Raw genomic sequence first — 26,585 nt, forward strand, 5'->3', positions numbered from 1 at the left:
TTTCAATACAAGTACATCCTAAATCCCTCATGTCCCATGTTTTCTGTCATTCAGTCAGTCCCAACTTCCACCTTTCTGCTGGTTATAAGCCTTTCTGCATAGGCTGTATTATGCTGTTTTAAATTTTGCTTGTGGAGTTTTCCATTTTCTCTGAGTTTTCCATGTTCTCTGAAGATTTTGGTCCAGGAGAGAAAGCTCAAAGCTTTGCCTTCCTTCAGATCCAGCTGTAAATGGGGGAAGAGAGCAAGAGGAAAGGAGATCAGAACTTATCTCCTCGAACTGTTCTCATTTTATTGCCAGGCTCATATCACCTTTTTAAGTTTAACTCAGCACTACAATTCTGACTAGCCAGCCATCATCTTGTGACCCTAGACCTTTTCTATTTTCCCAACCTTTCTTTTTTATGCAGCCTATTTCTCCTTCTTCAATATATTTACTCACCGAAACTTTTCCTAAGGCTCTTTGCTTGATTTACAGTTTCCATCAATTTCCAAAAAACCACCACCAGCAGCAGGCTCCTTGGAGATTGAGTCATTTCAGTCCCACCTACACTCCGGTGCTGGTCGCCCTTGGGGACACGCGTCGGGGGACAGCTGGAGGGCCCTGCAGCCTGGGCTTCTGTGTTTGACACTCCCACACACGGAGCCACCTGCTGTTTCCACCCACACTGGGATCATGTTTGCTTTGCAGAGCGTGCACTTGGGACCTCTCTGTAGTCATAGCCCTACTGCTGTGAGATGGGTAATGTTCACTATGACTCATCCCATCAGCTCTGATGCCAGGATGGGGCAGTAGCTACTGGCAAAAGTGATGTTCCTTCTAGTCAGGAACGGATGCTTGTTCATCTGGACTTCCCTTGTCAGAAGCATCTATCACTGAATAGTGGACATAGAGGAGTATTTGCAATCCACTCTTAAAAATCCCAGATGTTAAATGACAAAGACCTACTTCACCTGTGACAACTCTGCTGCCGATACTACTCTTGTCACCATGGTAATGATTTTAAGTAGATTTTATTTATTTACTACTAGTATGTGCTAGGCTTTATGCTAACAAATCATTTAATTTTAACAACAGTCCTATGAAGTAGGAACTGTTATCATCCCCAGTTTACAGGTGAGGACCTGGAAATTCAGCGATATTAAGTAACTTGCCCAAAGTCACATAGCCAGTAAGAGGCCAAGCTGGGACTCAAACTCAAGCCTTTAAATGCAAAGTCGATGCTCACACGCATCACATCTGTCAGGATAGAAACATTCAACATTCTGATTGATGGCTATGAGCCTTTTACAAAGGCCAGAACTTAAATCCATGTCAGGTCTGTCCTTTAAGATAACACATCTGAAAGTATATACACACCGAAACCCTGCTGCCTGCCCTAGCACAGAACTGATTTAGGAACTCCTTCGTGAGAAATGCTTTCGGAACCAACTTTTAAAACATAAGAAAAGCAATTTCCTTTTGGAGATAAACCTTGATTTTACATATTTTTTTCTTTTAAAATACCTTTTTATTTTTCAATCACATTTGACATACAATATTATATTAGTTTCAGGTGAAAAGCATAGCGATTAGACATTTATATTCCAAACCTTGCTTTTTATCCCATGCTTGATCACCTCCATTATTTATCAGATTTCACTCCTAATGCCTCTTGACAGTTTCCAAAAAGGTAATTCTGCCCTCTGAGGATGGCGATTTGCCACTAATGAGGACATCCAACAGACGGACACTGACAGAGGGGATGAAGTACCTTCCTAAGAGACTCCAATGTGCTCTCAGCAATGGCAGTGGTTTCAAAATAAGAGTCCCTCCCCCCAATATTTTGAAGAGGGAGCAGTCAGCTATATATTTACATTCTGGTCTTGGTATACAATTCATTCTGTTACTTCATAGGCGTACTTATCATCAATTTGATGTAGAATGAAATCTGTTTACACAAATATGCATCTAACAAAAATTCTGTATATGGAAAAAATGTCTTACTGCTGAGGTCAATGTTGGATAGTAGTTCTGTTCCATTCCTCTTTAAATCTTAAAAAAAAGAAATATTGACTTGTGGATGTGGTCAGATTGTGAGGTTTCTGCTTTCCCAGCAAAGGAGAATGATCCCCCTGCTGTATGTCTCCAGCAACACACCAAGCAACATTTTTAATGTGCTTATTTTTTCTTATAGTGAAGGTTAAGGGCAAAGTTTCCAGCATCATCTTAATTAGCTGCTCACATTTAACTTAACTCTGCTGAAGTAAACAGTGGCGTTCAAAAAAAATAAAAATAAAAAGCAATGTTGCTATAGAAACCTAGATCTGAATCATTTGCTTTGCCTTTCTACTCCCAAGCGTTCCTTACTATCTAGGCCAGGATATGAAACAAATTTGCTGAGACCTCCCATGTAAAATGAAATGTTAAAAAAACCGTTTTGGGGGAAACATTTTAAATGATTGCTTTAGGGGTTATGGCGAAGCTCCTAATTCCAAATGGCTGCTGAGGAGGACGGTCTATCGGGTTCACTTGTCTGTCAGCCTCGCCTGCCTCATTGTCCCCTCTCAGGGCTTGATGGGGTCAGCAGGGGTCGTTATTCTTGCTCCCGCTCCAGCAGTAAGGTTCTGTTCCAGAAAGTGAGTTGGAGCAAATAATTCCCGATGGCTTTCCTGGCTGTAAAGGGGTCAGATTCTGATCCTTTAACTGGTTCCTACTTAACAAAGTGCAAAACAAAGCTATTTTAAATTCAGCCTCAGGCTAAGCCTCAATCTCACAGTAAAGAAAATAATTGTTAAGCATTTTTAGGATCCATGAAAAGCCCCTCAGACATACGAGGAATCAAGGAAATGAGAACCCAGATGAGAAGATACCATTTGAAACTTATCTGAATTGGCTAGGGAGGCTCTGAGCATCCCTGCCTGGCTCATCATCACCAACATGCAAATCTATCGCTGGTCCTAATTATGGCAAATGATAACCAGATGGAGATAATTTTAACTCAGAAAATTAATAAGATTAGCCTTTTCCGGTTCTATTTGCCAATCCCTTCATCAAGTGATTCTGGAGATTTGGCCTTTGTCTCAGTTTTCTTGTCTGGATAGACCAGGATGCTCTCCACTCCACCACCTCCCCCCCTACACACACACACACACACACCCATACACTGTATCACATTTTGGAAGTGATAAGCTGACATTGTGAGGGTTTTTTTGTGGGTTTTTTTTTTTTTTGCTTGAGAAGATTTGCCATTAAACCAAAACCAAAACAAACCTTGAGGCTTTTCATGAAGTCTTTTTTTCACTCTCTCATTCCTTTTAATCCCCTTCAGACTGAGATAAAGCAAAGAAAAGTCAAAGAGACTGCTTTCTTTGTAATTTATTTTGCAGGCTATTAAAAAAGAGAGAGAAAAGAGACAAAACCCAATAGAAAAATGGTAAAGAATATGAGTAGACAGTTCACAGTATCAGAATCCCAAATGGCCAACACGTGTATGAAAAGCAGCTCAGACACACAAGGAATCACAGAAATGAGAACCCAGATGAGAAGATCCCATTTGAAACGTCTAACAGTATCAGGGTTTGGCAAAGTGGTGGAGATACAGGAAAACCTAGACTCTGCTGGGGGGGGGGGGGGGTGGAGGGGTTAATGCTACAGCCACTTTGGATGAGGTAAATTTGGATCCTAGTGAAATTGATAAGATTCCCTTTGACTCAGCAATTCCGCTCCTGGCTGTGTTTCCATGAAAGTCTCACACAAGTGCACCAGGAGGTAGGCACCAGGGGCTCACTGAGGCCTTGTCTGTGATAATGAAAAATTAGACACAAGCTGTATACCCATCAGCAAGGGAATGAATGAAAAATAATACAGTATGTTCCTATATTAGAAAACTATATAAGGCAGATTCATATATATATCAACATTAGCTAGAAGTAAAAAGTCATACAGTTGAGTGAAAAAAGCAAAAGTTTGTTCATTGAACTTAAAATGACCACCACTCACAAAGCAACAATTCTATTGCTTATGGAGACATATATATGTAAGGTATAAAAATGGGCTGGAAGGAATAAGCTTCTATAGAAGTGGTCAACTTTAGTTGAAATGTATAATTTTTTAATAAGAAAAAAGAAGCAAATATGATATCTTAATTGCCGATTTGGGGTGGTATAAACTTGGATATTAGGGTTCCCTGTAAATTTCAGAGCATTTCCATTTCTGAAGAAAAGTATAATATGCCAAGATAAAAGTAAAATAGCTTACAGATCAGACAGTGGAAACTGGCCTTATATAACTGGCCTAGGCACCTAATTTTAGGGCTGTCGCACATATCTTTGTTTTTTCCCCCAGCATTCATTTTGTTTCTCAGCAGTTACATTTTGCAGGACCCTGTCCTCTACCCATTGCATCTGTTAGTCATATGCCACCTCCCCTTGGGTGATTCATTCAGTTTTAGCTTCAGATGTAAACAAGTACAGAGACCGTGGTTTCAAAAGCATCTGACCAGATCTTCCATCCTTTTGAAGTGTTAAATTGGATTAAATATCTTGATAGCCACACCCTTGCCCTTCCTCCTTTGTAAGTATATGGATTCTATCCTTTAAAGGAACAGTTGCACATTCTAAAATGTAGAAACCAACAGGGTTACTATCAGGCAAAAGGTAGCTTAAGCTTATTAATTTTGGGGGCGGGGGTCATTAGTTTTATGGTATTAATAACCTAGGAAGCAAAGTGTCTTAACACTCCAATGCAGGAGCTTCAACATAAACTTTCTTCCTATAGAGGAATTTTTCTTCCTCGTTCTTTTGTAATCAGGCTTGGCTACATGATTTAACATTGGCCAATGATAGGTAAACAGAGTGACACAGTTTTCCCAGTCACTGCCTCCTTTATCACACTCTTTTCCCTCTGTTATAGTTGAGACCCTGGCTGCCCCATCAGCTTGGGTTCCAGGGTAAGGACAAAGATGATTCGGATCTACTTGTATGACACTGAGCTGGAAGATGAGAGAAAAAAAATCCTTTGTTGTTTTATGCCCCTGAGATTTGGGGCTTGCTTGCTATGTGTCATAACCTAGCCCATCCTGGCCTCACTAAGAAGGTAACATCTGAGCAGAGACCTGAAGGAGGAGAGGAGCCCAGCCATGCAGATATGTGGAGAAAGCATGTTCTACTCAGAGAACAGCAAGTGCAAAGGTTCCAAAGAGGGAGCTTGCTTTTTTTTTTTTTTTTTTTTTTTTTTTAATAAGCAAAAGTTTCTTTAAAAGTCACAGAGGTAGAAGAAATGGGTTCAGGAAACAAGTTACAGAGGCAAAAGAAAGGCCTTTGGAGCTTAGAAGAAAGAGAAAGGTAAAGGTTCAAGAAGAAGCCAGGGACTGGGGCAGTTTCCATCCTAATAGCTTTTAAGGGTGGGGGTTTTAGGGGAGAATCTTAATAGAATATTCATCAGCTTTTCAGGTATGTCTTTTCAGAGTCATGGTCTCTACTGATAGGTAGGCACCAGCACAGGGGGTCTTTAGTCAATGCAGCTGGTCCTGAGGCGGCCATGGCATCACTTGTCTGATGTTGCTGCTTTTCTGGGCCTGGAGCTGAAACACAACTCAGGCCTAGATGTATTTGATGTGGGTCAGAACCTATTGTCCTATCCTGGGGGCTTAATGCTTAAGGGCTATTCTCTGGCCCCCTTATTCGGTCCCCCTCTAAGGGGTCTAACTGGCATGACTAGCAACATGCCAGGGGAGGAAAGGTCAGGGCAGTCTGAACCTCATGACCTGATTGATATGCTAGGGGAGGGAAGGTTACCCTTGGGCGAGGTCCTTCTTTTCCTTGTTTTGTGTGTTGCTAGGCACCCGGGAAGTTCTGCCCTGGTGACCTTCTGCACCTGACCTATCTGCTCTGTTCATGTCTGTCTGACTCCTACCACATTCCCCATGAAGGGAGGGAGCTCTCTTGATGCATTCAAGGATTGGAAGGAAGCCAGACTTTTTAAGGCAATGACGCAGAAGTGTGAGCAACCAGTCAGACTTTCACGTAGCCTGTAGGGCTGGAAATAGGGCTTAATCTTGTTGATCCTGTTCACTCCTCTTATGGAGTGGGAAGGCAGGAGTGAGAGAAATAGAAGAGAAAATGAAGTAAAAGAAAGTGAGATCTGGAGCAGGCAGATGCAGACTAAAAGAGCAGGACCCCCAGATCCATGGGCCACAGCCCCTCATATACTAAACTGGTGGTGTCACCATGTAGAGAACTTATGAGGCCTCTGAAGTTTGACCATTGCCATAAAGGAAGTGAGTCCTTGCATCAAAAGAGCGCTAATAAGTGACCATTGATAACCAGAACATCCCTCTCCCCCATTCACCTTGTTCTTCTCATGCCCATAAATTTTTCTTAGAGCCACACAGAACCCAGGCAACCTCCAACAGACAAACCAAGGCAGCAGGGTTTGTCTTAGAAGTGTGCTGGGCAGTGCCCAGCAAAAGGGGCAGCTTCCCCTCTGAGCAACATAGGAGACTGCACATGCCACATATTACTTCTTTCCTTAAATCCTGATAATTCTCCATGTTTTAAAATTGAGTCGTAGGTTTCTTTCAGCTCTGTGCAGACTTAAAACCACAAATCCTCCCAATTAACAGTTGTTAGTAAAAGAAACTCTGGGCAAATAAGGCCAAGTGGGCAGTGATTGATGCTGATGCAAGAAGGAGACAGAATTCTAAATATCAAATTTATGCAGGGGAAACTTGTTAGAGTTGAAGGCTAAAATGTTTCACAGAGGTAAAATCCTGCTGTGTGTATCAGCCACAGAAATAGCCAGGAAGATTCTCTGGAAGAAACCCCTACTGTATTAACCACTTGGGTTTCTAAAAGCTAATGGCGTCTCTTGCAGAACACAACCATTAATCTCAAATGCTCCATGCTAATTGGTTGTCTCAGATTACTGAACTCAAATTAGCATCTATAACTCCTAAAGATATAAAAATAGGTCCATAAGAATCTCAAATATCTGTATGTTTTCTCTCTTTGGTCAAAAGAAAAGTTAACAGCCCTGGCCAATGTGGCTCAGTTGGTTGGAGTATTGTCCTGTACACAAAGGCTAACACGGGCCAAATAAACAAGGTTTTAGTTTATGTGGGCCACAAAAAAACAAAAGCTTCAATTTTTATAGAAACGTAGCTTTATTTCAATAGAGGCATGCTGAATACATGTTGTTGCTGAGTAATCAACAACATAAAATAATAGAACATTTTCATAAAAATTAATATTTTGTCTTGAACATTAACTTACCAGACACTGAATAACTGCACAAATTAATAATCATAACGCAAATAAACTTATTTTTCTTGTTCTCCGAAAGCGAAATATTTCCTGTTGTGCACACCAAACAAGTCAGTCCAAGACTAGTGATGTGGCAAGTGGCTACTAAAATATTTGCTGCTAGTATTAGTGGAGAGAAATGGTGCACCTGCACTTAAGGCACGTAAGGGAAATGAATGCAACATGATTATAGTAATCTGTCATTAGCAAGCATTGTAGTTTGTTATTAATAATTATTTATAACAGGATATTATAAAAATTAAGTTACTAAATTTTTATTAAAACATTTCTTTCATACCGTTATATTGGCTGGACCACAAAAATATTTGTTGTGGGCCACATGCGGCCTGTGGGCCTCGAGTTTGACATGCTTGCTGTACACTGAAGGGTACAGGTTCAGTCCCTAGTAGGAGCACGTGCAGGAGGCAGCCGATCAATGTTTCACTCTCACATCGATGTTTCTCTCTCTCTCTCTCTCTCTCTCCCTCTTTCCTCCTATCTCTCTAAAATCAATAAAAGCATGTCCTTGGGTGAGGATTACAAAAAAGAAAAGTTAAGAAACAGATATTCTGGTAGATAGGTGACCTTAACATAGTACATGCAAAAGCATTGTCATAGGAAGCCTGGTCCTCCTTTTCTTCTTACTAATTCCTAAAGAAACTTTATTTGTAATTGAAAGCCTATTGAAATGAAAAGGGAATTTCTAATTTAAGTAATGCCAGAATTAGGATTGGTGGTTAAGCCCTTGCTTAGGAAAAAAAAAAAAAAACACACACACACAAAAAAACTCAAGGTCTGAGAAGGCAGGAATGCATAGTGCAAATGGGTACCAGCAAGAAATCCATTGTGCAAGAATCAACAGCAAAGGCGAGCTCAGGGCAAATCAATGTATTGCGATGCAGTAGGATTCAGCCTTCACTTCCCACTCCTTCCACAATCCATCCTTGAGCCAGAGTTCCTGAGAGAGTAAGGGGCACTACTGAAATATGGGGACAGTATGATTCTTGGTTTATGGAATTATCTTCTGCATCAGTGATTTTCAACCTTTTTCATCCCGTGGCACACATAAACTAATAACTAAAATTCTGCAGCACACCAAAAAATATATTTTTTGCCAATCTGACCAAAAAATTGTATAATTTTGATTCATTCACACCAGACAACTATTGCTGTGTTGACTGTTGTCATTTTTATATTTGACAATCTCAAGGAAAAGAGGTCAGTGCTTCTGACTAAAATAGGCAGGTATTGCATGCTTTAAAAATTCTCCTGCATGCCGGTTGAAAATCACTATTCTACATTGTAGGATATTTATATCCTTGACCCCATCACTAAATGCAAGTAGCACTTTCCAACCACTGACACAAAAACATCCCCAGTCTCTCCCTAGAATAGATAATATAGTCCCAAGCTGAGAGCCCTACAAGTCAGGGCTATATCAACAGGTAGAATAAGGTGGGCCTTGAACATAGCTGTGAGAATGCAACATTGAGCAGGAACTGGCTAGGTTATCAAAGATCCATCCTTCTGTCTACATTTAGTGCATTAGGAAAAGAGAAGCAATTAGCTTTATTTGCTGGTGATGTCCAAAAGGCCACACCAGACACATGATTTAAAGAGATGGCTTTGTAGTTGGCAGTAATGCAAATTTTAAAAGGAAATCAAAGACTGAAATGAGCTGGAGGCAGGTTCAAAAGAACTGACTGAAGCAGTGAATGATTCAACCCATGTTGTTATTGCTCTTTGGAAAGAGATTGGGGGTGGAGGGGGGGTGTCTTTGAAGATGAATTGCAGTCTGCTTGACATTTGCAAGAAAAATAGAGAAGACAGGCTAATTTTGGGGGTTCTTTTGGACACTGAGTTTAGGACACCTAATTTCAAAAATTAAATATAATAATGAAACTCCGATGAAAACTTAAAATCCCGCATATCAAAGTTGTTGACCAGTTACTTAATAAGTACATGCTATGTTCCTTGGAATGTTCTGTGTAGATGGCTGCCTTGGGTGGGCAGTTTCAGGAACTCTCCAACTTTCCCAGTGTTTCTATGGAGCATCTCCTTCTCTCTTTCATTCTTCCCACTGACAACTAAACACAACACATGATTTTCAACCTGATCTTTCTGCTACAAAGAACATGATCGGGACCACTTGATGGGGGCTAGGGTTAGATGGCAGTAATGTTGTCCCTCTTAATTTCCTGATTTTGATGGTTGCATTGGGGTCATGTGGAAGAACGTCCTTGCTGGTAGGAAAATCAGGGTTGGCATCAGGTTGGCAACTTTCAAATAATTAATGAGAAAAAGTTATTTGTATTGTACTTGCAAGTTTTCCATGAGTTTGAGATCATTTCAAGAAAAAAATTAAAACAAACCTCTGGAGAGTAATTGTAAAATTTCTTTTGGTGGCCTACTTTGTTATTAAAACAAACAAACAAAAGACTTAGCTCAGGCCTTGGCAAATAGTACTCGCCTAACAAATGGTACTGCTGTTAGAGAGCCAAGGGGAATGGGAAAGGGGTCCTGCAATGGCAGGGTGAGGGGTCCCTACCCATCTGCTAACCCACAGATGATTGGTCAGGAGACCATAAGGCAGGAAAACAGGGGCTGAGAGATTGAATCTGCAACCCAAGTATGTGCCCTTGACTGGGAATCAAACCCAAGACCCTTTGGTGTATGGGCCAACACTCTACCACTGAGCCACACCGGCCAGGATACAGATATTTTTATTATAATTATTAATTGAGTAAGTGGATGGGGAGTGGGTGTGTAGAATTAAAGCTAGTAATTAATTACAGCATATATTAGAGCAAAAAAGGGAAAATATATTATTGTGATTTAAAGTATAAAAGTTTAAAGCATAAAGCTGGTGGCTGTATAAGGAATTCAGCAACTTACAAATTATTTGTGTAAAATCTTTTCTAGAAAAATGATACGAAAGTTCTTTGTTTCAAAAGACTTAAGAGATTCCTATGTTAAGAATTAGGGTGCCCAGAGAGGTACAGAAAGTTAGATCAAGAACTAGGATTTGGCTCCAATTCTGGTTACTTACTGTCTATTATTAAATCTCTTAGTTTATTTGTTACTCCTCTTTTAAAAAGCAAAAAGGTCGTTTTAATTTAGAGATAAAGAGTCTGTAGGGTTATAGTAGGGAGTAAATAAAGAAATATCTGAGCTGTGCAAATGCCCAGAACTGTCTGCACTGGGGGTCTGCACTGTGTTTGTGCAGGGCATCCCTTTGGCATCTGGTAGAGCCCATGAATGCAGAACAAAGTTTTTAACTGCATGAAGTAAAACATACAAGCTTACCACGGGAAAACACTGAAATGTAGCTATTAAAATACGTAAAGTACAAAATATGTGATACTGTAATGAATATATGTTTTTTAAATTAATGTTTAAATAATAAGATCTAGTGTCAGGACTAATAACTGTGGTGATTTCATAGTCGTTACCTTAGTCTACTTGGGCTGCCATAACAAAATACCGTAAACTGGATGGCTTAAACAAAAGAAATTATTTTCTCACAGTTGTGGACACTGGAAGTCCGAGGTCAGGGAACCAACATGGTCAGGTGTGGTGAGGACTCTCTCCCTGGCTTGGAGAAGGCCGCCTTCTTGTTGTGTCCTCAATGGCCTTTCCTCAGTTCCTGCACATGAAGAGAGAGGGGGGAGAGAGAAAGAAAAAAAGAGAGAGATCTTCCTCTTCTTAGAAGGCCACCAATCTTATATGATTGAGGCCCCACCTTTATGACCTCAATTAACCTTAGTAACCTCCTAAAAGGCCCATCTCCTTTAAGGATTAGGACTGTAATATATGAATTTTGGAGAAACACAGTTCAGTCCATAGCATAGTGATGGGCATACGTGATATTTCAAAACATGTTCAACAAACTATAATGTGATATAAAAATAGCTGTGATCTACTGGTGATAAAGTCACAGGTATTGTTGCTAATGGGTTTATTGCCTACATTCATCATGGAAGGAAATGCTTGATTTTAGGTAGAGATTAGTGAAAATAAAGATATGATATTTTTCCCATCCAAGTTCACAGCCACTTTGAACTTCTTTTCAAGAACCCCTGAAACATGTTCTTGTTTTGGGCAAACAAGTGGCATACCCCCAGGATGGTGGGAACAGAATCAGAAATCATCTGATTCTGCCCATTGCCCATTACCCGGGAGCAGTAATTGTGTTGAGTTAAAAAGAGACATCACCTACTTGGGGCTGGCTTTCTGATATTTTTGAGTATGTGTTTGAGTATTGGGATGTGTTTGTCTTACAGACAGCCGTCACTTAAATACTACACAAAGTGATTCCTGGGCCTCTGAGAACTTCTGGCTCGACCCTTCTGTGAATGGCCAACCAGAGACCAAGACAGAGGATGAGGAACTTCGGAAATCCCTGGATAGACTCTATGAGATGTTTGGCCACCCACAGCCAGCCTCTCGAAACCCACTCTCTGAAACTGTCTGCCAGTGCCTGTCTCAGAAAATCGATGAACTGCAGGGCCAGGAGAGCCAGAAGTACGCCCTCCGCAGTTTTCAAATGGCCCGGGTCATTTTCAACCGGGATGGCTGCTCATTGTTACAGAGGTATTCCAGGGACGCCCGGTTCTACCCACTGGGAGAAGGAAGTCAGTCTCTGGATGACGAAAAGCCGACCCCAGGACTTTCCAAAGACATTATTCGTTTCCTCTTGCAGCAGAATGTGATGGAAGACCCATAACTGGTGCCTGGTGGCCAGAGCAGGCCGACTGGATCTGGAGGGCAGCCCTGGGGCTGACGCTGTCAGTGCACCACCCAGGTCCTCTCAGGTCTGTCTTGCCAGCTTTGTGCCCCTCCCCCAGTTAAGTGCTCTGCAGCCAACAGCTGGCATCTGTGACCAAGTATTAGAGGCTGGGTCAGCCCAAATAGAGAGCCATCGATGCCTGGGAATTTTACAGCCCCCATGGCCACACGCCCTCCTACCTTTCCCTTTGGCCAGAGGCCAGTGACGGACTGGTTTGGGAGTTCAGAAAGCCCAGCTTCCTTGTCTCAAAGGAAGACATGCTCTGTGGCATAATTTACTCTTTGGAGCTCCACTCGGAATCAGGCCGATGCTTTCCCTCCTTTCATGCACCTATTGGTGCCACCTATGAGCCTTTCCTCAATAAATCGCTTGTACTTAAATCCTTGACTCAGAGTCTACTTCTGGGAGAACCAGACCTAAGGGAACAGGCTACCATCAGATGAATTTTTTGAAGGAAATAAAACTGTGCTGAACCAAGTAAAGAATTATACCATGTCGTAAAACTGTGACCACGCGATTGAGCGCGTATGTTCCAGAAGAATACAAAGATTTAAATACGCTTCCAAAAAAGTGCATCGCATCTTAGTCAGACCCTTGCTTCTCCAAATCCAGAACTGCCTATTTTATAGTACCACCTGGGCGTGGAAGGGACATGTGGACCTCCTAAAATAACAGCTAGGATTCACAAATTTAAAAAAAATAAAGTCTCTTCGTCTCCACCAGATTGTAAATGTGAAAGGTGAGGAGAAAATAAAGGTGCTCCACACACCCAGGTACGCACAAGCTCAGTTATGATAGGCTGGGTAGGCCAGTGGCCTCGTCAGCTTGTGGTGGGGGAGAGAGAGGAATCCTTTGCCCAGGTGCACTCCTTCCTCTGGTGGTTTCTGCCTTCTGTCTGCCGCCAGCACCTCTGCCACTTTCTGAATGGTTGACCCCCTCATCCCTACCCTGTCCTGACTTCACCAGGAAGTGGCTTTACCTTTTCTTTTTAGATTATTTTTTAAATTTATCTCTTAGTTATAGTTAACATACAATATTATATTATTTCAGGCATATAATAGTAATTAGACATTTATGTACCTTTTTTTATAAAATATATTTTTATTGATTTCAGAGAGGAAGGGAGAGGGAGAGAAAGATAGAAACATCAATGATGAGAGAGAATCATTGATTGGCTACCTCCTGCATGTCCCCCCACCGGGGATCAAGCCCGCAGCCCAAGCATGTGCCCTTGGCTGGAATTGAACCTGGGACCCTGCAGTCCACAGGCCGACGCTCTGTCCACTGAGCCAAACCGGCTAGGGCATGTACCTTTTTTAAAAATATTTTTTTATTGATTTCAGAGAGGAAGAGAAAGATAGAAACATCAATGATGAGAGGGAGTCATTGATTGGCTACCTCCTGCATGCCCCCTACTGGGGATTGAGCTCGCAACCCGGGCATGTGCCCTTGACCAAAACTGAACCTGGGACCCTTCAGTCCACAGGCCAACGCTCTATCCACTGAGCCAAACCAGCTAGGGCAACATTTATGTACCTTATGAAGTGATCCCCCAATAAGTGTGATACCCATCTGACATCATACAATATTATTGACTATATTCCTGTGGCTTTAAATCGCCGATGCAGGCTTGTGCTGGCAGGTGCTCTGCTCCACGACTGTGTCCTGAACCCCCATTTGAGAGTTCAGTTGGTAGATGACGTCACCTGGCACTAAGATCCCTGCAGCTGTCATTGGAAGCCTCGCAGTAATCCTTACCTAGACAGTTCGCCAAACAAATTGCAGTGACAGGAAAGGGTTATATCAATTGTTTCGGGGGGAGCAAGAAGAGAAGCTGGCGGGTGGAAACCAAGATGGCGGCATAGGTAAACACCTAAACTGCTGCCTAACACAACAATTTCAAAACTACAACTAAAAGACAGAACGGACACCATCCAGAACCACAGGAAAGCAGGCTGAGTGAAAATTCTACAACTAGAAGGAAGGAGAAAAGCTCACAGAGAATTGGAGGTACGGCAAAGGGGCTTTGTGCGCGCAGAGAGGAAGGGCGGCTGAGAGCCTGGCTGACTTTCTCTGGCGGAAGCGGGAAGGAAGCCTCCGACCGCACTGAACCCCAGTTCTGACTGCACTGAACCCCAGTTCCAGGCGAGCCCCTGGGGACCCACGCTCTTGTGGGGGGAGTCTGGACTCTCGGGCGGAGACTCGTGAGCCGGGGAAGGCGGAGGACTGAAAGCGCGCCCGCGCCGGTGCGCACAAGGGCTGCGGAGGTTGCCGCGGGCTTTCCCTGGTGAAGGGGAGTCAGAGGCTCCTGACGGCACTGTGCCCCAGTTCTGACTGCAGTGAACCCCGGTTCCAGGCGAGCCCCTGGGGACCCACGCTCTTGTGGGGGGAGTCTGGACTCTCAGGCGGAGACTCGAGCTGGGGAAGGCGGAGGACTGAAAGCGCACGTGCGCGCAGGGGCGGGGCTGACAGGAAGCCAAGACTGAGGCTCCACCCCATCCAAGCTGAGCACAGAGGCTATTGCAGTTTGGCAAGTCTAATCCTATAGGGCTGTCTCCAGCACCGGGCTTCTCCCAGCATAGACACAGCTGATCCTTACAGCCAACTGACCCGGAGGTCAATTCTTCCCAGTGATACCAACAACAATAAAGACTTAATTACAACAAGGCTGTATACACAGTCCACAAAGGGGTGCACCAAGAGTGTCCACCTCAGGTTAACTGGGGAAGCAGACCCACTGGGCCATACTGGAAACCTAGCACAAATATCTACCTTACCAACTCAGGGAATCAGTAAAAATGCGGGGTCAAAGAATCAGATCACAAACGAAAGAAATGGAGGAAAACAAACGACTGGATATAGAATTCAAAACCACCGTTATAAGACTTTTTAAGAATATCCTAGAAAAGGCCGATAAATATAACGAGACCCTCGAAGATATGAAAAAGGACCAACTAGAAATTAAACATACACTGACTGAAATAAAAAATATTATACAGAGACCCAGAAACAGAATAGAGGAACACAAGAATCAAGTCAAAGAAGTGAAATACAAAGAAGCAAAAAACACTCAACCGAAAAAGCAAAAAGCAAAAAAAAAAATCCAAAAAGTTGAAGATAATGTAAGAAGACTCTGGGACAACTTCAAGCGTACCAACATCAGAATTATGGGGGTGCCAGAAGAAGAGAGAGAGCAAGATACTGAAAACCTATTTGAAGAAATCATGACTGAAAACTTCCCCCACCTGGTGAAAGAAATAGACTTACAAGTCCAGGAAGCCCACAGAACCCCAAACAAAAGGAATCCAAAGAGGACCACACCAAGACACATCATAATTAAAATGCCAAGAGCAAAAGACAAAGAGAGAATATTAAAAGCAGCAAGAGAAAAACAGTTAATTACCTACAAGGGAGCACCCATACGACTGTCAGCTGACTTCTCAACAGAAACTATGCAGGCCAGACGGAAGTGGCAAGAAATTTTCAATGTGATGAATAGCAAGAACCTACAACCAAGATTACTCTACCCAGCAAAGCTATCATTCAGAATTGAAGGGCAGATAAAGAGCTTCACAGATAAGAAAAAGCTGAAGGAGTTCATCACCACCAAACCAGTATTATATGAAATGCTGAAAGGTATTCTTAAAGAAGAGGAAGAAGAAAAAAGTAAAGAGAAAAATTATGAACAACAAATACATATCTATCAACAAGCGAACCTAAAAATCAAGTGAATTAAAAACCTGAGGAACAGAATAATCTGGTGAATATAATAGAATCAGGGGCATAGAAAGGGAGTGGACTGATAATTCTCAGGGGGAAAGGGGTATGGGGGGTTCATGAAGAGAATGGACAAAAATCATACACCTTTGGATGAGGACAGTGGGGGGGAGGTAAGGGCAGAAGGTGGGGTGGGAAAGGGGTGGAGGGGAGCTATGGGGGGAAAAAGGAGAAATAATTGTAATAATCTGAATAAAGATTTATTTAAAAAAAAAAAAAAAAAAAAAAAAAAAAAAAGAAGAGAAGCTGGCAATGCTGTGCAGTTAGATTTGGAGAAACTTCTGATGAAATTTAATTGTTATAAGACCCTCTAAGCTTTCCAGAAACCACATTAAGCAACTAGATCAGCTTAACCGTGTACATTCAGAGTGAATGTGTCCTTGCAGGCAGGTTCCTTGGGGACTCTTGGATGGAGACAGAAGCCTTTTAAAGGTCAGGAAGGTCAGACATAAGAAACATTTCAGACGTAAGAAACAGTTCCACATTGACGTGCAGAGGCACCACGGGAAGGAGACCTAAGTGGTAGGAAACAGGAAATGAACAGGCCTTTGAGAGACTTGGAAAAACAAGCCTCCCAATTTTCCTCCGACCAGCAGTCTTCCTCCATGGGCCTCTCCTATTCAACTGGTCCCCACATAGTCATGAAACCAATGGGACTTATAGAAAATCTACAGCTTGAATTTGAAGGTCATCCTAGTTTTATTGTTTTTTAATGTGAAGCAAATTAATAGATGCCCTTGAAGAATGCTGTAGTTCTTAGTATCATGCAGTCACTGAAATATTGGAGATTAGTTTCCATGGCTACCAACAGAAAGAAGCCGACTTATTTTATACTGTTTTTATTTTTTTTCTTTCATAATTGAGATTTTATTGTTTGTTTTGAGGATCAGAACACAGACATATCATTTTGTACACAATTCTTAGCATACGTACCAAAAATGTAAAGTCATGTAGTTGTGATTCTTTTCTAAACAGTTATTTCAGTGACTTTCAAGCTTAAAATTTAGAGGCTAACTTTCCTTAATAAAGTATCAAGTACCAATATCTTCAAATGTTGATACGCTGTTACATCAAAGTCCCACTAATTCACAATTTAATATCATATATACTACATAATTAAATTTTCAGTCTTTCACAGCACATTGACAAAGTTACTAGGAAAACTGGACTACCACCAAAGATATTACAGATGCACAGAATTCTGACAGGGAGAGCCAAAATCAAGGAGTGGTTTTCTTTAGGAAACAATTCTACCAAAAACATGTAAATTGAAGTAATTTAAAATGTTCAAGACATAGCAAATGCATGACTGACTCCAAATTGCCATTTAGTATGCTTTGTATCATCCTATCTAATACAGACAGAATATGCAAATTGACCGTCACTCCACAGCCAATAAGGAGGGAATATGCAAATTGACATGACAAAGATGGCGGCGGCCAGGCCAGGACACTTGTGTTGTTGCTGTGGCAACAGTGCAGGCGCAGAGCGGCCGGGGCGGGGCGGGACACCTGCTTTGAGGGGGTTGGGGGGTGGAGGGAGCTACAGGAGGGTGGCAGGGCCGGAGCTAAGGCAGAAGGCAGTGGCCAGAGCGAAGGCCCGGGTCCCGGGTGCCGGAGGGAAGCCAGTGCCAGCAGCCAGGGGAAGGAAGGCCTATTCTTGCATGAATCTTCGTGCATTAGGCCTCTAGTAGGATATAAAAATTACCCCCATCTATAGAATGTTAAGCTGACACCCAAGACAATCAGTCTCTCATATTCAATATCCCACTATTTTCTGGTTGTACAAAAATAAACAACCAGCAAATGATTTCACCACTTAAAAAAAAGCATTTATACTTTTAAAAAAATGGGATGAGATGGAATTCCTTTCTTCTTAAAAATGTTTCTAGAGCTACTAAAAAACTTGCATTTATAAAATAGTTCATGAAAATATTCCTCTGGATTGTGTAAGAAGGGAGACAGGGACCACTGATAAGACATGGTATATGACATTAATCAGACTTGGCTTTTTTTCCTCCTGCTTCATCTGAAGTTGGACCCTCCTTGTTTTTAGTTTCTCCATTTTCCACAGGTAGATCTTCTTTAGGTTCCTGGTCAGCCACTCCCACCTGCTTTCCCTTTGCTCCCCTTTTCCTTTTCCTTTGCACATTTTTGTCTGCAGATTTATCCTTTCCTGCCGCCTTTTTGGGCTTCATTTCCATTTTTGCAGAAACAGTTTTGGCTGACAACCTGGTCAACCTCCTCTTGGGCTCCTCCTTGGCTGCCCCCTTCGCAGACCTGACCTTCTCTTGGGCATCGTGGCGGCGGGCTGGGCGTGTGCTGGGTGCCTGAGGCCTTGGGCACCCTTAGTGTCTGGGCGAACTTGGGCTGCCAGGCCGCTGCCCAGTCTCCCGCCACCCAAGCTGCTCTTTTATACTGTTTTTAAAGGACAAAAGATATAAGCTATTTGAATCTCCATGCCCGGAGGCAGCAGCTTCTCTTGGGCAGTGAGATTTTAGTGTCAATAATTATGTTAATTTCATCAGTGCTATGGGCTCTCAGCCAGCGGACTCTAAAAGCAGAGAATTAACAAGTCTAAAAGCCAGAAGCACCTGATGGTAAAAAAAAAAAAAAAAAAAAAAAAAGGAGTGTGGCCTGTTCTTGTTTGTATCTAAGTAAGTGCTTGTGACAGGTCAGAACAAGATATCTGATTCCCTGCAATCTCGTGCCTTAATTTGATCTTCGTGGGGTCAGGATGGCATTTTCCATTTATCTCTGTTTACCTTCAATAAAGACTAAGAGGAAACGACATTGAGGCTCTGGCCTTTGGCATTATTATCTAATTCTGCCCTACACATCACTCACTGACATATTATCATCCTACCAAGGTTCTGACTGGCCTGTGATACCACCTGTGGCCCTTTGGTCTTGGGGAGGATGGATTTGCTTGCAGTAACTCCAAAGAAGAGAACTGTTGCCATCTTTTAACTTCATGAAACTATTATTCACTTCACTAGTCTATTTCTTTGCTTGACCTATGTAAGGACACATGTAATAGATTTTTTAAAATTATGTTTTTATTTGTTTCACAGAGAAAGGGAGAGGGATAGAGAAATAGAAACATCAATGATGAGAGAGAATTATTGATCAGCTGCTTCCTGCATGCCTCCCACTGGGGATTCAGCCCCAAACCCCTATATGTGTCCTGACCAGGAATCAAACCATGACCTCCAGTTTCATGGGTCCACACTCAACCACTGAGCCATACTGGTCGGGCCACAAGTAATAGATCTTATTAACACAAAACAACACAGTAATACTTTCAAAACTTTAAAGCTTACTTGGAAAACTTTTTATTGGATTACAATAATCTTGTAGAAAGAGTTTATAAGTAAACATCTTGATGATTTTCATAAACTGAACCCACCTGTGCAATCAACAGCTATGAGCAGCTAGTCCACGTGGCCCCTTCTGAGTGGAAATTTTCATCTGGAAAACTGAGGAGACTGGTTTGCTCAGACCAGTGTTTCTCACACTGCTGGTAGTACACAAAATAATGTACATGCACAAACAATGTTTATTTTCATTGTGATCTATTCAGTTTAATATATTAGAGGAATATAACTACTATGTTGAATCTGTGCTTTTATAGATATTACATAGGATAAGCCTAATATAAATATTTAAAATATAAAAGTGAATTGAATTATTGAAAGTGTTAAATTAATAATAGCTCAGGTGACATATAGATGTGTCAAAAATTATAAAAGTGGTACATTGGAAATGACTGAAATTCAGAATACAATGGATGAGATAAGCTATTCTATCTTGTAGTCTCCCACCATCACTCTCCTGGAATACTGTGAGAAACTTCCATGAGGTGAACCCACATCTACCTTTGCCTCTCTTTACCTTGCGCCTGTAAGGCCGTGAAGACCCCCGGGAGGTCCTTTGGCAGAGCGACGACCCCAAATCAAACGCAGAACACGAGTCTCGATGCAAAAGCAAGAGGTTTCTTTATTCAAGCGCGGCGCAGGGACTCACAGGCAACAGTTCAAACTGCTGACTGGAGCCCCGAGCTAGGGTGGGCTACAGACTTTTAAAGGCAAAAATCACACGCAGGTGGGGGGCAAGATAGGTTATTTACACAAGATAGTTACAGAAACCTTGACAGGGGCTATAACTTTAACAAAAACCAGAAGTTAGGAGGTTGTTTACTGATAAGTGCAGGGGGGGAAGGTCAGCATGCTCTTTCCTGGGAAGGGGCTGTGTTTGCTTATTTTTATCTATTCCTTACTCCCAGAACAGTCTCCGTGGCGCCTGCTCTGGGAGTGCATTCTTTCATTCCCCCCTTTTCGTTTTTGGGGAGTTCCAATCCTGGGACTACAGACCCTCATTTTGAGAAAGCGGTTGGTATCTCTGTTGGAGTACCATTACCTGGACTGCACTTATTCTGTCCCGGATAAAAGCCACTAACCTGTTAAGGATGTAGGGGCCAAAAGTCAGGAGCATCAAAAGGATTATTAGGGGCCCCATCAAGGTAGATATCAGGGTGATGAACCAGGGGGAACGATTATACCAGCCTTCGAACCATCCCTGGTTAGTTTTTCGTTCTTGTCGCCGGGTCTCAAGTCTCTCTCTAAGTTTGGACATTGAGTCTTTTACAATCCCAGAATGGTCTGCATAGAAACAACACTGTTCCCTCAAAGCGGCACAGAGTCCCCCCTCCTGCAGGCGTCGAGTCTTCTCCTGGCCTGTGTGGAGCCCAGGCTAGGGATCTTATGGGTGAGGCTGCTGGTTGCCAGGATCCAGGCTGTTTCCTGCTGCAGGAGCTGGGAGTGGTGTAGCCAGGTCTGGATGCCGTCTACTGTAACAGCCGTGGGCATGCTCAGGATAACAGTGTAGCATCCCTTTCAGGTTGGGGTGAGTCCTTGGGCAGTGAACTTCTTTATCTACACCGAGTCCCCGGGCTGGAAGGGATGTACAGGGTCCGCGGTGAGCACTGGCAGTGCGTTTCAAACAAGCTTATGGGTGGCTCTCTGGGTATACTGCAGAGCCTGTAAGGACTTGAGCAAGGAATGGTTATGAATTCTAGTTTTTAGTTTCTCCCTGACCCTGGGAAGGATGCGGGGAGGTCTACTATACATGATTTCAAAAAGGGGGAGGAAACCCTTTCCAGTAGGGGGTACACCTGGCCCATAAGAGGGCGAAGGGCAGGAGGTTGGTCCAGTTTTCACCGGTTCCTAGGACAAATTTAATTCCTATGGCTTGCTTAGTGGGGTATGCTTCAACTCAACCCGAGAAGGTGTCTATAAGAACTACCAGGTACTTGTACCCTGACGCTGGTGGCTTAATTTCTGTGAAATCCACCTCCCAATGCTCTCCTAGGGAATTTCCCCCAGGCCTGAATTCCCAGGGGGACCCTCTTACCTTGCTTAGTATTTACCTGTGCACAGACAGTACTTCTAGTGATTATGCTTTTAATTATCTTATCTAAGCTTGGTATATAGTACCTGCCTCGCAGAAGTCCAGAAGTCTTGGTGTCGCCTAGGTGGGTAGCCTGGTGTAACTGGGCAACTAATGTCTGACCTAGAGCCTCTGGGACCAATAGTCTGTCATCTGGTAAGGTCCACCAACCATGTGGTCCTTTGATGGCTTGCTTCTGTTTTGCCAATTCCTCCTCTTGTTTGGTGTAGGATGGGTCTGCCGTAGGTCAAGGTCTGGCAGGGTTACTAAGACTTGTAAAGGCCCCACTGGTTTTAGGGCGGCTTCCTTGGCAGTTAGGTCTGCGGCTCTATTTCCTCTGGCTTCAATTGCCTCCCCTTTCTGATGTCCTGTGCAGTGCACTATTGCAACTGCCCTTGGGAGCCAGATGGCCTTTAATAAGGCTAAAATCTTTTCCCTATTTTTAATGTCCTTTCCGGCTGAAGTTGGTAACCCTCTTTCCCGGTGGATGGCACTGTGTCTCCATCAAAGGGCCTGGATTAAGGCCAAAAGTTTAGCTTTTTGTACTGATGTCCCCTATTCAGGGACTGCACCCAAATGGTGCGGTCCAGGGTGACTACTGCTGCCCCTGCATATCAGATCCTATCTGAACATAACTGCTCCCATCCGTGAACAGTACCTCGTCTGGTGATGATAGAGGGACATCTGTCAGGTCTGGGCGAGCTGTTTGTACTGCGTCTGTTACCTCTATGCAGTCATGAATTGTTTCCTCCGGATCATAATCTGGAAGCAGGCTGGCAGGGTTGATGGCCAGTGTCTTTTGGAACTGGATACAGGGCTGGTCCAGGAGAAGAGCTTGGCACTGGGTGATCCTGGTGTTTGACATCCATCTCTCCGGAGCAGCTCGAAGGAGGGCCTCCACAGCATGGAGTGTTGCCAGGGCTAGTTCCTGGCCCAGAGTCAGCTTATCTGCCTCCTTTACCAGCAATGCTGTGGCGGCCACTGCCCAGAGGCACGCTGGCCACCCTGCTGCCACGGGGTCTAGTCTCTTAGATAGGCCACAGGTCTCTTCCAGGGACCTAGAGTCTGAGTGAGAACCCCTTTGGCAATGCCCCTTACCTCACTCACGTAGAGGTGGAAGGGCTTCGTGACGTCTGGCAAGGCTAGGGTAGGTGCTTAGACGAGAGCCTTCTTTAGTTCCTCAAAGGCCCGTTGTTCTACTTCGGTCCAGTTTAGCGGCTGTGTTCCCCAGTACCCGGGCTGGAGTGGCGGTGGCTTGCAATTGGACTATTACAGGAGCTTGATGACTTGCCAACCCCGGGGGGGTTGTTTTCTGCCCAGACCATGGGATAGAGACGTTGTAACTCCTCCAGGTAGGTAGTGGGCTTATGCTTTTCCCCTGGTGTCGCTTTTTCCGTATCCTGCAAGATATATTCCTCTGACAGAGGACAGGTTAAAAGAATACAGGCGGGGGAGGATGTAACCGGACCTGGGTTCCTTGGATCCACGGTGAGGTGTGCTCTGTCCCCCTCAAAGGATATGGTGGCTTGTCACGTCCAAGCAGGGGGTATGGGCATTCTGGCATGACCAGAAATGAATGCATTACCGTGTTCCTTCTGAGGTCCACAGTCCTTTTTGATGTCCAAGGAAAACAGGCAGGCTCCCTGGACTGATGTCTTCTTAGAGGTAACGGGTCCCATCGGCTCTGTCAAGACTGAATAGACTGCCCCAGTGTCCACCAGGAAACTAACAGTTTTGCCCCCCACTTGTAAGGTTACCCTGGGCTCCTGGGGGCTTAATGGAAAGGAGCCCTGGCCCCGACAGTCCTCTTCCTCTAAGTTAAAGATCCTTGGAGTCTGAGTCTCCCCTTTTGCTTCCCTGGCTAACCTGCCAGGACATTCTCTCTTTCAGTGCCCCTGCTTCCTGCAATAGGCATACTAATTCCTTCCTATTTGCTACTGGCCTCTTTTTATATATATATATATATATATATATATATATATATATATATATATATATATATATATATATATTTTTTTTTCCTTCTCACTACATACACAAACCTTCACAGATCTCACAATCTCAAATTAGCCTTTAAATCTTTTTTCTATGTCCTTCAAAAATGTATAACCATGCCTCAAACCTTCTATTCTTTTAAAATATTTAGAAAAGGTAGAGGGAGGAGGGAACAGGCCCAGCATGCGGTTCCCAGGCCTCCAGCCGCTTGAAATTCAAATGGCCACATTCTTCCTAAAGATAAAAGATCTCAGTTTCTGATAAGCCTGAAAAGGGGAATGGGGGAATTTCTAGCTGCCCTCTTTAAGCCCCCTAACAGAACACGGTGAAAAGTGTCCAAGGAGTCTCCGGGGGTTCTTGGGTCTCATTGGGGCGCAGGGGGTCACAAGGGAATTTCCCTCTTCGCCACCGCCTCCAGCTACTCAAAACAACCCCTGCAGGGGACGGGCGCCGGGTGGGCGGAGGCAGGGAGCGCGGCTCGGGTCCCAGGTGGCGAATGGAGGTGCACCCACCGAGGCGTTTTCATCTGGCAGACCTCTCTCTGTTCCCACTGGGAAAAGCGCTTGCCTCCTGCCCGCGAAGGCAGCGTGTGAGGAACCGGTGACCCTTACACTGCAATCAGACTTTCTGACCTCTCTGAAAAGCCCCTCTGCTTGAGTGTGTTTCCATTAAAAAGTACTGATTTTAGAGCCAATAACTTGAGAGTTGCCACACACAAAAGGACCAAGTGGCCCACAAAATATTTTCCTTTTCTTCTAAAGGTTTTACAATGTAGTGTAATCATTAACTATATTAAACTCAAATGGCCAATTGCGACAAACAGTTCTGAGACCGTTCCTCCACCACTGATTAAGACCGGGTGGCGGCAGGTGTCTGAAATAAGATTCATTTAGTTTTTGAGCTTTCTGGGCAGACTTGGTGACTTTGCCAGCTCCGGCTGCCTTCTTATAAATAGTTAACTTTAGAATTTGGTCCCTGCTTTAAACCTCTTCGGACCACAACTGTTACAACTTCATACCTTCAGATTAATAAACATAGACAGAAATGTTATTAGTTAGGTGGGCCGATTCCCCCTCTGACAGAGAGCAAGCACCCCTGGGAAAAAGGAATCCCAGTGGCCACTCGGGGCGGTTTGCTATGTGTCAGAGCACTCAGCCTTAAATAAATTAAATGTTCTTTTTTTTTTTTTTTTTTTCTCACAGACTTTCACACTTACATGAACAAATAATTATACCCAGGCAGACAAACAAAATATCAAACAAACATCTGTACTTATACCCTTTCAGTGAACAAGTACTCTTACAGTCTTGGGGTCTGAGCAGATAACAGGAACACTGCCCAAATCCCCTGATGGGGGCCTAACAAGAACAGACGTGGGGGCCTCCCTTTCCCACATCCCAGGACAGGATTCTCCACCCATGTTTCAGCAAAACAGAAATGGCACTCATGTTGGACAAAGGAAACAAGACTAACAGACGCAACAAGCAGATAAATGCCCCATCCTGCAACCTAGGGAGTTTCTCAGGAGCTCTTTCTGTCTCCCATAATGAGGGTGGGACCAGGAGGGAGGGGCGGCACAGGAAGACTGAGGGCTCAGGAAGCGAACACCCTGAAGGGGGGGAGGGTGTGCAAATGCCGCTGCCGCTTTTTCTGGCTCCGCTGCCACCGCCTCAGGCCAGTGGGCGGGACCAGTGTGTGTGGAGGAAAAAAAAAGGTTAAAACCACTCCCAGAGTCTGCCAGGGACTGTGAGGGGAAAGTCATCCTGCACTCCGGCGTTGACCTGGAAAAAAAGAGTGCTTAGTCGGGAGGGACAGGGTACACATAGAGGGTCATTTCAGGAGAGGTAAAATCCTGCAAGGAACCTTGATAAAAAGATCAGTAATCCAGTCACACAGTCAAAGGTTAAACAGGAAGGGAAGAACCACTCAATGTCCTCCAAGAGGATTTCAACAACCTGACAAAACCTTTACAAATCAAAACTCAACAATTATTACACACAGGGCCCAGACACGAGACAAAGAAGCAAAACAAAACAAGAAGCCGACAAACAACACTTCCCTGTCCCATTCCGTCCGTGTCAGGATGGAAAGAGAGAAGCAAACAAAAAGAGACAACAATGAACAAGACACTTAGACAAAGGGCCCAACGAGACTGAAACAATAACCTGATATAACCAGACGGACGGACACCCGTCCTACAGATTGCCCGGCCGGACTTTGACTCGCCCGTCGCCTGACACCCGACGACGACCAATTTTACTTGGTCATCTCCTGAATCTGGGGCGTCCCCCAGTTTGACAGTTTTTCTGACCGAACCCTAATCGGCCAGAGGAGCCCTCTCCTCACGGAGAGAACAACCTGTCTTTACCAGAACCAGAAACCAGAACCAGAAATCCTGAAACAGTTAACAGACGAACCAGACAACAGACAACAAGACGAAATCTTTTCGGGGGCCCCCCTTACCTCCAAGGTCAGTTCTGACGTTTGAGGGGGGGTCGCTCCTTCCCGGCCAACGCACCAAATGTAAGGCCGTGAAGACCCCCGGGAGGTCCTTTGGCAGAGCGACGACCCCAAATCAAACGCAGAACACGAGTCTCGATGCAAAAGCAAGAGGTTTCTTTATTCAAGCGCGGCGCAGGGACTCACAGGCAACAGTTCAAACTGCTGACTGGAGCCCCGAGCTAGGGTGGGCTACAGACTTTTAAAGGCAAAAATCACACGCAGGTGGGGGGCAAGATAGGTTATTTACACAAGATAGTTACAGAAACCTTGACAGGGGCTATAACTTTAACAAAAACCAGAAGTTAGGAGGTTGTTTACTGATAAGTGCAGGGGGGGAAGGTCAGCATGCTCTTTCCTGGGAAGGGGCTGTGTTTGCTTATTTTTATCTATTCCTTACTCCCAGAACAGTCTCCGTGGCGCCTGCTCTGGGAGTGCATTCTTTCACGCCCATCATGCAAATCTTTTTAAAAAGCAAAGCATGCATGAATGGCCAGAAGTTTAAAAAGCAATGTCTAGCCTGACTTCTCACCTCACTCCTGATATCAAAATGAATTGTAGATGCTCTGGGGTAACCAAGGATGAGATGGTAGTGCCTGGGTGGGTGCTTGAGGCTGGGTGGTCCGAGAAAGACTGAAGAAGTAGCCTTTGAGCCGAGAGCTGCAGGATTCACAAGAACCAGCTACACAAAGGCTGGAGTGGAGCATCAGGAAGAGGAACGAGCATTTGTAGAGTTGGTGTGAAACTCAGCCTGAAATGAGCTCAAACTGGACAGAAGAAGTCCCATGTTTAGAG

The 26,585-nt window shown here is 43.9% G+C and overlaps 2 protein-coding genes across 6 annotated transcripts in view; one reads left to right on the forward strand and one right to left on the reverse strand.

The window, feature by feature from the left end:
• The window catches only part of SHLD1 (shieldin complex subunit 1), a 103,252-nt gene extending 90,462 nt beyond the window's left edge, over positions 1-12,790 (forward strand). For 4 of the 5 annotated variants that reach the window (XM_080686434.1, XM_080686432.1, XM_080686433.1 and 1 more), the window contains one exon: positions 11,567-12,764. In XM_080686434.1, the coding sequence (XP_080542560.1) occupies positions 11,567-12,009 (443 nt within the window). In that variant the 3' untranslated portion in view covers positions 12,010-12,764. Of the gene's footprint in view, positions 1-11,566 lie in introns of all 5 variants that reach the window. The other variant, XM_080686431.1, reaches the window with a different exon arrangement.
• A 5,052-nt stretch (positions 12,791-17,842) lies between these two features.
• Positions 17,843-20,483, reverse strand: LOC308256584 (non-histone chromosomal protein HMG-14-like; the record flags this gene model as incomplete). Its single annotated transcript, XM_080684910.1, has 2 exons — positions 17,843-18,178; positions 20,268-20,483. The coding sequence occupies 2 exons, from the start codon at positions 20,481-20,483 to the stop codon at positions 17,843-17,845; spliced, it is 552 nt and encodes a 183-aa protein (XP_080541036.1).
• Between the last annotated feature and the right edge of the window lie 6,102 nt (positions 20,484-26,585).

Source organism: Plecotus auritus (assembly GCF_963455305.1).
Source record: "Plecotus auritus genome assembly, chromosome: 8".
Taxonomy (NCBI): Eukaryota; Metazoa; Chordata; class Mammalia; order Chiroptera; family Vespertilionidae; genus Plecotus; species Plecotus auritus.